This window comes from Mustela putorius, unplaced genomic scaffold (assembly GCF_011764305.1).
Source record: "Mustela putorius furo isolate JIRA1106 unplaced genomic scaffold, ASM1176430v1.1 tig00000151_pilon_pilon_pilon, whole genome shotgun sequence".
Lineage (NCBI taxonomy): Eukaryota > Metazoa > Chordata > Mammalia > Carnivora > Mustelidae > Mustela > Mustela putorius.
This window is the reverse complement of record NW_025421296.1, coordinates 12,761,351-12,776,809: the sequence shown is the minus strand read 5'-3', so window position 1 is coordinate 12,776,809 and position 15,459 is coordinate 12,761,351. Positions and strand designations below refer to the sequence as shown.

Here is a 15,459-nt window from a genome sequence, read left to right as displayed (position 1 = left end):
GGGTTTGAAGTGGCGGGGGGGGGGTGGCAGGTTGGGGTACCAGGTGGTGGGCATTATGGAGCACTGGGTGTGGTGCAAAAATCATGAATACTGTTACGCTGAAAATAAATAAAAAATAAATTTTTTAAAAAATTTTAAAAAATCTTTAAGGGGGGGCGGTCCTCGCAGGCAGGGAGGGAAAAATGAAACAAGATGAAACAAACCATAAGACTTAATCTCACAAAACAAACTGAGGGTTGCTGGGGGGAGGGGGATGGGAGGGATAGGGTGGCTGGGGGATGGACATTGGGGAGGGTATGTGCTATGATAAGTGCTGTGAAATGTATAAACCTGATGATTCATGGACCTGTACCCCTGGGGCAAATAATACATTATATGTTAATAATAAACAAAAAATAAATAACATATTGTAAAGTTGAAACATTTAAAAAAGTAATAATAAATAAATATAAAAGTAGGCAAAAGATCTGAGCAGACAGGTCTCCAAAGAAAACATATAAAGAGCAAATAAACACATGAAAAACTATTTCATCTCGTTAGCCATTAGCAAAATGTAAATTAAAAGCACAATGAGATACCACCGCTTACCCCCCGAGATGGTAAGAATAAGAAAGACAGACACAAGTGTTGGCAAGGATGTCAAGAAACTGAGTCTTCCAGCATTCCTGGTAGGAATATAACATGGCACAACTGCTTTGGAAAACAATATGCAACCTCCTCAAAATGTTAAAAATAGAGTTACCCTAGGAAAGCATTTCCACTCCGAAGTGTCTACCCAAGAGAAAAACAAACATCCACAGAAAAAAAAAAAAAAAAACTGGTACATGACCGTGCACAGCAGAATTATTTGTAAATAGCCAAAGAGTGCAAATAACCTAAATGTTCATCAGCTGATGGATGGATAATAAATTGTCACATATCCACACAAGGGAATGTTCCTAAGCTGCAAAAAGTAACGAAGTACTGATACACCCACTACAACATGAATGAAACATCAAACCATGATGCTGGGTGACAGAAGGCAGCCACCGAAGACCACGCGCTCTAGCATTCAGAAGAAGCGTGTCTATAGAGACAAGAAGTCCGTTAGCGGGTCTCTGGGGCGGGAGGACGTGGGGTCAGGGGTGATGGGGAGGAGCTGCTCTTTGGGCCTTCCTTTCAGAGTGATGAAAACATTCTGAAGTTAGATTGTAGTGAAGGTTGTACATCCCTTTGAATATGCTACAAACCACTAAATTGTACACTTTCAACAGGTAACTTCCTGATGTATAAATAATGCTCAGTAAAGTAATAGCCTTGATATGTACAAACAGGAACCAGTTAGGAGATGAGATGAAAACTGCATTTGCAATAACAACACAAACACTTGGAGTAAGTGTACAAAGAGATGTATAAGATGTATACAAGGAAATTTAAAGTCTCCTGAATAATACAATAAATTTTGATTGTATGCTTTCCTCTAACACTTTTTCCAAGTATACCTATAAATATTTAAAACCTCCATTGGATTGGAAACACAAACACATTTTGCCTAGAGAATGCACACTTTTTTTCAAGGTGCAGAAATGAGATGAAAACCCAAAACATCCCTGATAACCTGACCTTTTTATTACTTTCTAATGGACATGTTTTTATGAAAATTACTATTAATGAGGGCACCTGGGTGGCTTGGTCGTTAAGCGTCTACCTTTGGCTCAGGTCATGATCCCAGGGTCCTGGGGTTGAGCCCCAGGGTTGAGCTCCCTGCTTGGCAGGGAGCCTGCTTCTCCCTCTGCCTGATGCTTCCCCTGTTTTTGTTCTCTCGCTCTGTCAAATACATAAAGTTTAAAAAAAAAAAACCTATTAATTTAAATGTAAACTCTCCCCCAACTAGTGTAGACCATAATATTATAATTTATTCTGTTAATATTTTAGCATCATACTTCTGGTTTTTTTTTAAATATTATTTATTTATTTGAGAGAGAGTGAGCACAAGTGGGGGGCAGAGGCAGAGAGAGAGAGAGAAGCCAACTCCCCGCTGAGCAGGCAGCACAACAGGGCTCCATCCCAGGACCCCAAGATAATGACCTGAGTTGAAGGCAGATGCTTAACCAACTGAGTCACCCAGGATCCCTACTTTCAGTTTTCTTAAGAAAACCAGTCAGAGTCAATTTTTTTCAAGAAAAGAAAGAAATTCTACATGGTGATCTGGAGTTCCATTTAAAATATTCGATGCAGAATGATCTCAACTGACATGGAAATGTCTTGTTTCATGCAGTCTTACTGTTAGAAACCAAGAAGAACAGAGACCCAGGAGGCCCTCCCATGAACTCAGAAGAGAAGACCTTCCAACCTGTGAAGAAAGGTAAATCTCATTGTTTAGCTCACTAAACTGACAAAAATGCCAGCCTTATTTTTTCGGCATCGTAACAGTTTCTCTAACTGCAATTTAATAATATCAAATCACAATGTGGCACCCCATTTCCACTCTGCAGAGTTCATTGTGTGATAGGGAGAAAAATTAGTTCCATTATTAAGTTCATCCCTGCTAATCACAAATAAAAATCGATGCTTCTTTTTTTTTTTTTTAAAGATTTTATTTATTTATTTGACAGAGAGAGATCACAGTAGGAGAGAGGAAGGGAAGAGATCACAGAGAGAGAGGAAGGGAAGCAGGCCCCCTGCTGAGCAGAGAGCCCGATGCGGGACTCGATCCCAGGACCCTGAGATCATGACCTGAGCCGAAGGCAGCGGCTTAACCCACTGAGCCACCCAGGCGCCCCTAAATTGATGCTTCTTGACAAAATGTGACATTATCCTATTTTCATATGATAGACTTTTTAAAATAAAAGACCATAGTGAAACATATATTTTCAATTTTCAGGAAAGTTTTAGAAGTCCATTTTTTTCTTAACTATTAAGTTTATACTCTAGCTAATGTAATACTGTCTTCATTTTAGTATTTTGAAAAAAAAAAGTTGGGAAGAAAACACATTAAATTACTTTCCATAATACCAGATTTTAAAGTTATCTCGTTTTGTCCTATATTATTAACTGGCTTACTTTCACTTACCCATTCTAATACCTTTTCTTTTTTTTTAAGATTTTATTTATTTATTTGACAGAGATCACAAGTAGGCAGAGAGCCCGATGTGGGACTCGATCCCAGGACGCTGGGATCATGAACTGAGCTGAAGGCAGTAGCTTAACCCACTGAGCCACCCAGGTGCCCCTAAATTGCTTTTTTTAAAAAAAGATTTTATTTTATTTATTTGACAGACAGAGATCACAAGTAGGCAGAGACGCAGGCAGAGAGAGAGAAGGAAGCAGGCTCCCTGCTGAGAAGAGAGCCTGATGCGGGACTCAATCCCAGGATCCTGGGATCATGACCTGAGCCGAAGGCAGAGGCTTTAACCCACTGAGCCACCCAGGTGCCCCTAAATTGCTTATTTTTGAGGGGGAAAAAACAAGTAGACTAAAAGGTTACTTAAGTGTTTCTTTTTCATTTTTTATCTTATTTATCCTTTTTCAAAGTCTGGGAAGCATAATAAAATCTTCCACAGTCTGGGGCACCTGGCAAGCTCTGGAGGAGCATAAGACCCTTGATCATCATGAGTTCAAACCCCATGTTGGGTATAGAGAGTTCTAAAAAAAAAAATAAGTAAAAACTAAAAACTTTTGAAAAATACTCCACAATTTATGAGTTTGTTTAAAAATAACTTTTATCAAGGGACATCTGGATGGCTCAGTGGGTTAAGCTCAGGTCATGGTCTCAGGGTCCTGGGATTGAGCCTCACATCGGGCTCCCTACTCAGTGGGGAGCCTACTTCTCCCTCTGCTCCTCCCCCCACTTGTGGCACTCTCTTTCTCTCTCTCTCTCAAATAAATTAAAAGTATTTTAAATAGCTTTTATCTTGAGGCACCTGGCTAGCTCAACTGGAAAAGCATGCAACTCTTGATCTCAGGGTTAGAGTGTTCAAGTCCCATGTTGGGTGTAGATTACTAAAAAAATAAACTTTTTTTTAAATGGCTTTTATTTTATATATTCTGTTATGTTGTATCCTGTACCAAAGCTTTGAGGCTTTTATTCTGGAACCAGAATGCCTCGTTGAGGGCTAACTCTAACCATACTGACAGTGGGACCTTGGGCACTTGACTGAGAAGCCACACTCTGCCTCAGTTTCCTTGTATGTAAAATGGGGATCACAGTTTACTGTTGGCTATTGTGAGCCTGGCAAGCATTCAATATATGTTGGCCATTATTTGTTCTCAATCAAATTCCAGAATATGAAATGACTTTATCCAACATAGTGCTTTTCGTTTCCAATTCTACTTAGATATTAATATTATTCTTATTGCATTTGCCTCATATATCTTTGCCTATTTGTTCTTAATTTTTATAATATTTTGTATGATTTGTATGATTGCTGAAAATAGCATTATGTTAGATTTTGGTCCCATAGCAGTCTGTCTCTAAATGGGGAATTATAATTCAATGACATTGGGTCAGTTATTTTGATGACGACTGGTAAATATAATCTTCTAGCATATTATTTGATTCCTTGTAATACCTCTTAATTAATTCCTTAATTTTGTTTGGTTTTGGTTTTTGCTATTTGAACTGTGCCTTTTTTGCTTTTAGGTCCTTCAGTAATGCATATTGTTTTCTCTTGTTTTAAATATTTTTATTTGTTCCTGTGTGTTTGTTTTTAAGTAGGCTCCACACCAAATGCAGGGCTTGAACTCACAACCCTGAGATCAAGAGTTGCATGCAGTACGGACTGAGCCAGCCAGGCACCTCTGCTCTCTCTTTATTTTTTTTTTTATTTTTTTTTTTAAGATTTTATTTATTTATTTGACAGAGAGAAATTACAAGTACACTGAGAGGCAGGCAGAGAGAGAGAGAAGGAAGCAGGCTCCCTGCTGAGCAGAGAGCCCGATGCGGGACTCGATCCCAGGACCCTGAGAGCATGACCTGAGCCGAAGGCAGCGGCTTAACCCACTGAGCCACCCAGGCACCCCAGCTCTCTCTTTATTTTTAAAAAATGTACTAACAATTGCCTTTAAGTTTTTCAGAATCATCCTTTAATATGTATTTCTGAAAACTGACAGGAATAAAAAAGTATCTTTTGACACCTCATGTCTAAAAAACATAACTTAGGATACTTAGCCACACCAATTTAACTTTCTGAAAAAAATCCAAGATTTTTATGTAGATTACTTTAAGTTACTATTTTTAAATTATGTTTTCAACATCTTTTAAAACATTTTCTTTCAAAACTAATTTCCCTAGATATAAAGGATACTTTGTTTTCATACCCAATGCTTTTTTGCATGATAAAAAGTCTACCTACTATAAAAATAAAACCCAAACACTACAAAAGTTTTGCAATAAAAACTCCGTCTTCCTTGTTTTCTAGACCTTGTCCCAATCTCCAGATATAACTGCCATCATGGGGTTTTTTATATGTCCTCAAAGGAATTTTCTATGCATTTACACATAGTTGAACAGAAATGAGATCCAGCTATGCACAATGAAGCTAATTTGGAAACTAAACTTGAAACTATTGTATCAATATCCTTTTTTGGGGAGGGGTCTGCTCACTCCCTTCTCTCTACAATCTACTTTCTCTAGTCTTAAACCTTTCATGTATGCTTCACTGCTGGTTCATTATAATCCATCTTCAAGATGTGGTTTCAAGAAAAGGACATAGAATTTCTACTGTGAACCTCTATATATGTGAGTCTGTGTTTTTTTCTATGACCTTCACACAACTAGGACAAGTAGCCACATATCAAATTTTGGGGTATACATCTTCTACCCCTCCAAACTAAATACAGAATTTTTGGCAGTGTGGCAAAGTAGATCACCAGAGGGGCTTCCCAATGTGGAATAACATATTTTGCACTATTCCAAAGCTTTTGCATCGCTGGAATCCTAGAAAGTAAGGAAAATGACAAAGTACCTGAAAACCCAAAGCAAATTTAAAAAGTAAGCAAAAACCTGAGAGGTGAGACTGCTAAGCACAGGAATGAAGGGTTTTCTCTGAGAACAAGTACAGGGCAGGGTGGGGACGAGGTGTTGAAACTGAAATCCCAGATTAAGCCCTGATTTATAAAAGGAGCCCAGGTAGTCCGGGGTCAGTTACACCACCTAGATCTCAGGAGAAGCCAACACAGAACATCGCTGGAGGAAAGAAAACATAACCAATTTTGACTCTCAGTTTTCTAAAGAGTAAGACCAACCAGAATCTAAACTAAAACTTAAAGGATACAACCTACAGCCCGTGACAGTCTGTAGAAACGATGCTTGGATTTAGAGCCCAGAGGACTTCACATATTAGAATCATCTATAAAAATATATAAAATAATGGTTTCTGAAACGTATAAAGCAATCAAAGATGGAATCACAAAAATAAGTGAGCAGAATCCAACTATCAGAAGTGTCCAGGAGGACTATGAAGTTGTACTATAGTTTTGCATGATGTCACCTTGGGGACACTGGACAAATAACACATGGGATCCCTCTGTATTATTTTTTCTTATTTCTCTGTTTTTAATATTGTTTTTCTGAGGCCAGAAGTCTACACTTTTCTTGAGGCCAGAAGCCCAAAATCAAGGTGTCAGCAAGGCCATGCTCTCTGATGGCTCTAGGGGAGACCTCTTCACTCTTAGAGCTTCTCTGATGGCTCCGGAGTCCTTGGCATTCCTTGGCGTCATGGCAATCACATGACCATCCTTCTCCAGTGTATGCCTGTCTCCGTATACAGATTCCCCTTTGTTGTTGTTTTCCTTAAAATTTTATTGATTTATTAGACAGTGAGAGAGAACAAGCAGGGGGACCAGTAGACAGAGGGAGAGGGAGAACCAGGCTCCCTGCTGAGCAAAGAGCCTGGACTGGATCCCAGGACTCCGGAATCATGACCTGAGCCCAAGGCAAACACTTAACCAGCTGAGCCACCCAGGTGCCCCCAGATTCCCCTTTGTTTAAGAATATCAGTCCACTGGGCGCCTGGGTGGCTCAGCCATTAAGCGTCTGCCTTCAGCTCAGGTCATGATCCCAGGGTCCTGGGATGGAGCCCTGCATCAGGCTCCCTGCTCAGTAGGAAGCCTGCTTCTCCCTCTGTCAAATAAATAAAATCTTAAAAAAAAAAAAAGTATCAGTCCACTGGATCGGGGCTCATCTTAATCACCTCATCTTAACTTAGTTAAATCTACAAAGACTCTATTTCCAAATCCAGTGACATTCTGAGGTACTAGAGTTATGATGTCAACATATCTTTTCTTAGGGGACAGTACTCAGCTCACAACACCCTCCTACAAAATAAACACTGAATTCAGTGGGTTTTTACAGATTGGTTCCACAAAGCAGTTCTGGAATTAATCATTCCAAGGTTATATAGGTTGTGTATAACTACCCAAATGTCTCAGAAATCAATTCAACAGGGATACCACAATCAGATGAGGGCAGTACAAGATTGGGAAGTTGGAAACAAATCCTGAATACTCAGGAACTCTGGCCCCATGGAGCCATGCGGGCGAATCTTCGAAACTTAGTGTGGGGTGACAAAAGCAAGTGGCAGAAGAACGTAGCGTCAGCCACTTTTATAAAGTGAAGGAAAAAAAAACACTGAAGGATATGTTCTTCAGGGATGCCTACCTACATAAACACGATGAGAAGGAAGGTGGGGGGGAGAAATTATTTGATAGGGATCATTGTTGGACAGATGGTGTTTTCTGACCTCAATATAATTAAAATATAAGTAAAAATGAACTAAACCAGGGTGGGTCCAACGTCAAACCCAGCAGTTCCCTCAGGGTGGGGGAGTCAGGAGAGCGGGGTGCGGCCAGGGGACGGCGGGAGGCGCGGCTGGTGGTGAGGAGCTGGTTCTCACGGTGGATACTGAACTCTAGGGTGTGCTTGTTATCATCCTTTAGAGCTTGCACTTATGTAAACTATTCTTTCCCCGTTCTCTGTAAAATTCTTTTTCAAATTTTAAAAATTAAAAAAAAAAATTTTTTTTAATTTTTAAAAAAAATTTAAAAATCTGTGGCTGTTCTGGAAGGTAGTGTGCTAAGTTCTGATGTACTTCTGTCAAAAGTCACTGGGAAGCCTTGGTCAGATGCTTCTAGGGTTTTTCTTTACTGTTACAATTTTAAAACTTTGTCAGGACTCATCCAGATGTAAATAAGTACCTTCTTCGCAGTTCTAACGATCGGTCTGTGAGCATTTAATGGGCAACAGCCGTGCACTCCAGCTGAACAGCTGGAAAGGATCATACTCACGTGTTTTTGCCAAGGGCCTATGGAAGTGAGCACGGCTCTCTCCTTTCCTAAAAGGGCCGAGGGGCACATTATCATCCTCAGAGGGGAAAAGGGTAGGTTTCTAGTGAGGATATTCAAAGTAACTACTGATAACATAGCTCCCTCTTGCCCCTTTCTTCCCATCTCCACTAAGCCCAAGTCCCACCCTGGAGGAAGTCAATGCCTGGGCTCAGTCCTTCGACAAGGTAATGCTCACTCCCGCGGGAAGGAATGCTTTTCGGGAATTCCTCCGAACAGAGTTCAGTGAAGAAAATATGCTTTTCTGGATGGCATGTGAGGAACTGAAAAAGGAAGCTAATAAAACGATCATTGAAGAGAAAGCAAGGATAATCTATGAAGACTACATTTCTATTCTTTCTCCGAAAGAGGTATGTACTCCCACAAAGGGCTTCCTCCTGGGAGGCCCTTGGAAAAAAGGACATCGTCAGTGTAGGGTCACAGGGCACAGTGACAGCTAGTCCGAAACAGAGATGACTCCACCCGCACTCATACTATCCAGATGCCTTTGACCGTGGTCCCACACATGGGCTTTCCGTGGGCCCTGAAATCTGTGAAAGACTTTGTGCCTCTTTCTGGAAAAAGTATTCCTGACTTTCACCAGATTCTCCAGAAGGGGGAGTCTATGCATTTTATTGTAAACACTGTTTTAAAACATTAAACCCTGTAAGCATTTCTTTAAAATTGTTCTTTTATTCTGAGCACCGATATTTTTTACAGGTATTTTTATTTGACTAGACATAGCCTCACTAATATGAGACAGAGCTTTTCCTGAGGTGTCCTTCCCTTAGAGCAGAGACACTATCTGGGAGATTCAGTCAAGCTTCCATCCCCCCAGTTTTTGTTCCTTCGTATCTAAAATGGGTGGGTTCAGGGTAATCTCAAAACCGAGCTCCTTCTTTCTTTCTTTTTTTTTTTTGTTTAAAGATTTATTTATTAGAGAGAGATTGTGTGAGTGAATGGGAGGAGGCCCAGAGCGGGGCAGAGAAAGAGAATCTCCAGCAGACTCCCTGCTAAGCATGGGTCCTGATCTCATGACCCTGAGATCATGACCTGAGGTGAAACCAAGAATCAGAAGCTCAACCGGCTGTGCTGAGGCAACCCTAGCTCCTTCTTTCTTAAAATTCCAAGTGGAACTCCAAATTCTTTATATTCTTGAGTGGAATAGTAAGGTAGACCAGGGGAATTCGTGGAAGCAGATCATAAAGGCCTCCTGATTGTAAACTTCAGACTTAGCCTGAGTACCTGGCCAAGTCAATGCCGGGCCTGAAGTTGGAGTGTCAGAATGGGGTTTACTTTAGAAGAAGCCCTCTGACCAAACAGCGGGGTGATGTGGAGGGGCACTCGGGAGACAGGAGGCCAGTTAGGAAGCCAGTGAACCAATCCAGCAGGAAACGGTAAGTGACCTCCCCAAGGGTCTTGGCAGAGAAGAGGAACGAGGTAGACAGGTCTTAGAGGGGTTAAAGAGGCAGGGTGCCTGAGACTTTGTGACTAAACACAGAGCCAGAGGGAAAAGGATGAGAGGGACTTGGAATTGGATGGAAATAAATCATTCTCTTCCTCCACAAGCTATGTAAGAAAGAGATCAGAGATGCTGGCAATCTGCGTTGAATGCAGAGTTGGTCTTTGAACAACACAGGGTTGGGGGCACTGACCCCACACAGTTGCTAACCTATGTGTAACTTTGACTCCCCAAAAACTTACCTACTAAGAGCCTACTGTTGGCCAGAAGCCTTAGTGACAACACATACATACTTTGTATATGTATTCTATACTGTATTCTTCCATAAAGTTACAGAAAAGGAATTGTTACTCAGAAATCATGAGAGAAGAATATAATTCAAACCCATGTTGTTCGAGGTCAACTGTATTGAGCTACCTATGGGTGGGTGCAAGGGGCTTTCTAGGAGGAAAGTGGGTATATGCATCTGGAAAGACAGATCACTGAAGTAAGTATTTACTGGTTCAGCTAGTCATATTTTCAGGTTCATACGAAGTAGTAGTATGTGCATTGTACAGCACTGAAACTATCATGGCCTCCTGGGGCAGAGCTGGTCCGGCCAAGGTCCTTCGCACGGAAGAGAAGATGTGAGAGCTTGGCTCTGCAGCCTGTAGGCATGTTTGTTTGGCATCCTATGGGGAGAGTCTGAGCCCAGTAGCTTGCTCCGGTCTGAGACCGCCTTTTCTAGGATGAGGAAAACATCAAAGAAAGAAGAGCCAGTGTCTCCTAAGGTCTTAGTGCATTCCAAGCACTTTAAATAAATTCTCATTAAATCCCCACCAATCACCATTACCCATCACCATTTTCCTCTTTATGGAGGAGTTCATTAAGGTGCAGCTTACTTTGTCCCAGGCCCCACAAATAAGCAGTGACACATAGCTGGGCTATAAACACTGGCCCTGTGCTCTTAACCCTTCCACAGTGCTCTGAGTTAGCATCCATTCACCAGCCAGCCTGATGCTCATTCCCAGAAATTTGCAACTGTGTTCGACCTGGCCACAGCCTGGGACCTCCAGGGGTTAGACCTAATGTTATTAGGAAATTAGCAAGTCTGTTCTTCAGAGGACACAGTACAATCTATTTAAAGGAAAACAATGTTGTGGTTTTCTAGAACAGTGTGATCCCACCAGCACTATCTAGAACTTGTGACAAATAACACCTTTTCAGGCCCCTCCCCAGACCCACTGAGTCAGAAGTTCTGCAGATGGGGACCCGTAATCATTTAACAGCCACTCCAGGGGCTTCTGAAGCTGCTAAAGCTTGAGAAGCCCCTGCATTATGTGTTCAGTTTCTTTTTCAGCAATTTAGATTTTTGGATGACTTTTTGTTTGGTTTGGGGTTTTTAAAAAAAACAGAACAAGCCATCATGCGATGGGGATGGATTTCCAAAGAGAAATATGTCTAATACCACTCTTATGTGTTTCTACTGACAGGTCAGTTTGGACTCCCGAGTAAGAGAAGTCATCAATAGGAATATGGTGGAGCCATCCCAACACATATTTGATGATGCACAACTCCAGATCTACACCTTAATGCACAGAGACTCCTATCCCCGGTTCATGAACTCTGCCCTTTATAAAGATCTGCTGCAGTCCTTAGCTGAGAAATCAGTTGAAGCATAGGATGTTATCAAATATATTTATTATTAATAAAATAATAAAAGAACTGATGGACTACATCTAGTACAAGGAACTTATAGGTAGTAGTACCTTCTACTAGAGTAATACTTGGGCTGTTTTAATAAACATGCTTCCTTTTACAGAAGCCTATATATTCACAATGTAAACTGTGGCCACCTGTACTGATACTTTCGGGGGGGAAAGTGGGGTATGGCTGTCTTAGAAAAAGATAGGATAGTTACATTTATGTCACCGCAGCATGTCGTCAATGGCGAACGATACTCTAGAAGACTCCTCCTGCCTGGGGCACGTGGGTCCATTGGAGCCAAGAGGACTGCCTTTGTTTTGCATGAGTGCAGTATCTGATGACTCTCCTCCCAAGGAAAAGGTGTTCAACTGTTTCTTAGCTACTCCTTCCTTCCATCTGGCTGCTTTGAATATTTTGCTTCTCAGTGCCATCACAGGACCCAAATTCCCATTTTATAAAGATGTGTCACCACTACTTATAAAATGGAATTCTGCTTTTATCTTAGAATCTGTGTATGTGTGTGCACGTGTGTCTCTAACGGTTAATGAAAGTACTGTGTTCTTAAGTGGATCAGTCGCACCTGTTTGGTAAGAGAAGTAGTGTTTAGAAAATGCATTTGTTGAAAAGTTACCATGATTTTATTATCAGAATCTGCCAACTTAGAGAATGAATTTTTAATTAGCAACTTAGTCCCGTTCATAACAGAACTTTCAAATAAGTATATTTTCATTTTTATTCTTCAAAGAAATATGGGCATTTTCAGTCTAAAAAAATAAAGCACAAGAGTTTTATCTCCATTTTTATTCCACATGTTAAATATTGGGGACTATAAGATGAAGTAAGTAGGGAGATCTACAAGGTATCATTTAGCTACCAGGCTAGGATTCTGACTTTTTTACTTTTCTTAAAGATTTTATTCATTTATTTATTTGACAGACAGAGGCACAGCGAGAAAGGGAACACAACCAGCAGGAGTGAGAGAAAAGCAGGCTTCCCACTAAGCAGGGAGCCCGATGCGGGACTCGATCCCAGGACCCTGGGATCATGACCTGAGCCGAAGGCAGACGCTTAACAACTGAGCCACCCAGGCATCCCAGGATTCCGATTTTTAAATCCCACTATTTATAATTGTAGGCACATGAAATAACTTTAACAACTTCAGGGTAAAACTAGTAGTTTGTATCTCTGAGTCATCCTGAAGAAACCCATCGCTGCAGTGAATGGGAAAGGCCTCCAAAATCTGGAACAGTTTGAGTAGTGGGTTAGAAATTACATGCAAGGGGCCCATGGCAGGCTTCACCCCATGGCGGGTGGTGGGGGAGGGTCTTTCCTTCTGGTTACCCTCACCTGGCCTGATGATTTATTACTCTCTTCAAGCCACAGACTAAGACCCTTGTCCTCAAACATCTTAACCTCCTACTTTATGGTGAAAGTGGGGCCCCACCCGCTTCATCTTCCCATGTAACCTACAAATATGTCTGGATGGGCATCTGTTCTCACCTCCGTCAGTCCAGTGCCAGAGGATGATGGGCTCTTTTCTCCTTTTCAAGGCACCCTTACATGTGCCTTTCATGCCATAGTCTACAGCCTCATTTTTTCACTAGACAGAGGACATAATTGTGATTGGGGTTATAAACTCTGCCCTCTGGTTTACATGTAAGTAAGGATGATAGGTGTCCATGGCCACTATGGTATACTGTAGCAAGTACTAGAACAGGGAGGAACTGAGATAGAGAAGTCTTGAGGGTCTACAGAAGATTTTGGCAGAGGATGTGAGGGTGTGTGTGTGGGTGTTGGGGCAGAGTTGTAGGGAAGGTATTTGTAATTGAAGCAACCCCATATCAGTCTATTTGCAAACATGCAGTGTATGAAGTGACTGTTAAGACAGATAAAAGATGTCAAGACATCAGTTGGATGTCTTGATCTGGGTGACTGAGATTTTAGGCTGGATTATTTGGGATTTTTTCCACACAGAAGAATAAGATTGCTAGAAGAGTTAGAGTACGAAAGGAGCTAAGGGTAAATCCTGGCATCAGTGGACCAAGAAAGAGTTTCCAAAGAAAATTTAGAAGGATTTGCCTTCTCGGTTCCATTAAGAAAGTGGGGGATATGGCAGCAAAGGAACAGTGGGAGGCACTCCTCTCCCTCTATTCCCTCATGCTCCTGTGTCCTCAGTCTGACCTTGAGATTTTCCCACATCACGTGGGTCCTTGGGCTCCCCAATTCGAAAGGAGCCTGTATAAGATAACTGCTGACTCCCCTTCCTTTCCCATGAGACTTGGCACTCCCACGGTCTCCATTTGCTCATCTCTGCATGTGCTTCTTGTACCTCGGCAGCGCACCCACCCACGTGGCGGGATCTCCACCAGCCCAGCCTGACACCACCGCACTCCCAGCTGACTGCCCAGCTCCCTGACACTGCCCGTGCCTCAGTGGAAACACAACTTCCTTGTCTCTTGCTGTCGTCCTCTTCTCCCTCCACTTCCTTCCCAGCCAGACTGACTGCTGCTCACTGCTTGATGGTGGGTACGTAGTCTTTCTGGGCCTCTTTCCTCACCTACAGAAACGGGGATAATAATGGTACCTTATCCCTAGCATTGCTGTTTAGATTTTCCCCCCCAAAGGAGACAGACGTTTACTGAATATAGTGGAAGCGAGCGGCGGGCCTGACATTGAAGGAAACCATAGGCTTGCTGTGCAGATTCATACCAACCCACGTGGGGGCGCCTGGCTGGCTCAGTCAGTAGGGTACAGGCTTCTTGATGTCAGGGTGTGAGTTCCAGCCACTGTTGGGTCTAGAGATTGTGTAGAGATTATTTGAAATCTTTAGGGGCACCTGGGTGGCTCAGTCAATTAAGCATCTGCCTTGGGCTCAGGTGATGATCTCTAGGTCCTGGGACAGAACCCTAAATGGAGCTCCCTGCTCAACCAGGAGTCTGCTTCTCCCTCTCCCACTTCCTGCCTCTCCTCCTCCCAACTGTGCACTCCTTGCTCTCTCCCAAATAAAACCTTTTAAAAAAATAATAAAAATGAAATGTTTTTTTAAAGACAAAAAAAAAACCCTAATCCATCTAAAATAAAATATATTAAACAATCACTGGATGTTAGTTATTGATGTTATTATCTACTAAATGCCATGGCCTCCAAGGATTAGGCTTCGGCTTGCTTTTGGTTCCCCTTCTCATTGTTTAAATTACTACCAACATGTTCTATATGGGGGATCAGAAGAGACACATGAGAAATATTTTGGGGTTAAGATCAGCAGGGCTTGGTGACTGTGCAAGTCACCATATGGTTCCTCTTCTAATCTATATGGTTCCCCTTCTAATTGTTTAAATTACTGCCAACACGATCATGGCTACCAGGTAAGAACCAGGTGTAACTTCCTCGAGCTCTTCATAATCAGCTGCCTGTTGGACATCTCCCTTTGCATATCCCATGGAGAAGTGAAATTATCTTAATTCTGACTTGTCATCCTGCTGCCCCCCTCCCTCCAAGCCTTACCCCTGCCTATCTGCCCAATTACCCAGCCAGCCAGTCACCTAAGCTCTTCTCTAAGTGCTAATTTCTTCCTTGTTTCTCCTTGCCCAGTCACCAAGCCCTGCTGATCTTAACTCCAAAATATTTCTCATGTGTCTCTTCTGATCCCCATTACCTCCCATCTGCCAGTAAGTAGCATTGCCAAGAACCTCGTAAGTGGTCTCCCTGCCCCCATCTCAGCCTTCCAAAGCCACCTTTCAAAATGCCACAAGGTGACCTTTCTCACACATAAATCTGCTTGTCACCCTCCCTCTGCTCCTTAGAATCTTCAGTTAATTCCCGACTGCCCAGAGTACCAATACCAAATTTCAGGTATGAGACATAAGCAAGGGCCTCTATATATAGCTGGGTTATGCTTCCCAGCCAACCCTCCACATATACTCTAGAATATATACTTATAGGCAAGTATATCCTTTCTTAACTGCTCATACTGTTCATACTTTCTGCTGCCCCCACCCCTCTCTACAATG

At 42.0% G+C, this 15,459-nt stretch overlaps 1 protein-coding gene across 3 annotated transcripts in view; it reads left to right on the top strand.

Annotated features, from left to right (window-relative positions):
* Nucleotides 1–14,328, top strand: part of RGS20 (regulator of G protein signaling 20) — a 78,020-nt gene extending 63,692 nt beyond the window's left edge. For all 3 annotated transcript variants that reach the window (XM_004768820.2, XM_013064735.2, XM_013064736.2), the window contains 3 exons: nt 2,258–2,344; nt 8,438–8,672; nt 11,236–14,328. In XM_004768820.2, the coding sequence (XP_004768877.1) occupies nt 2,258–2,344; nt 8,438–8,672; nt 11,236–11,424 (511 nt within the window). In that variant the 3' untranslated portion in view covers nt 11,425–14,328. The remainder of the gene's footprint in view (nt 1–2,257; nt 2,345–8,437; nt 8,673–11,235) is intronic.
* Nucleotides 14,329–15,459: the final 1,131 nt, after the last annotated feature.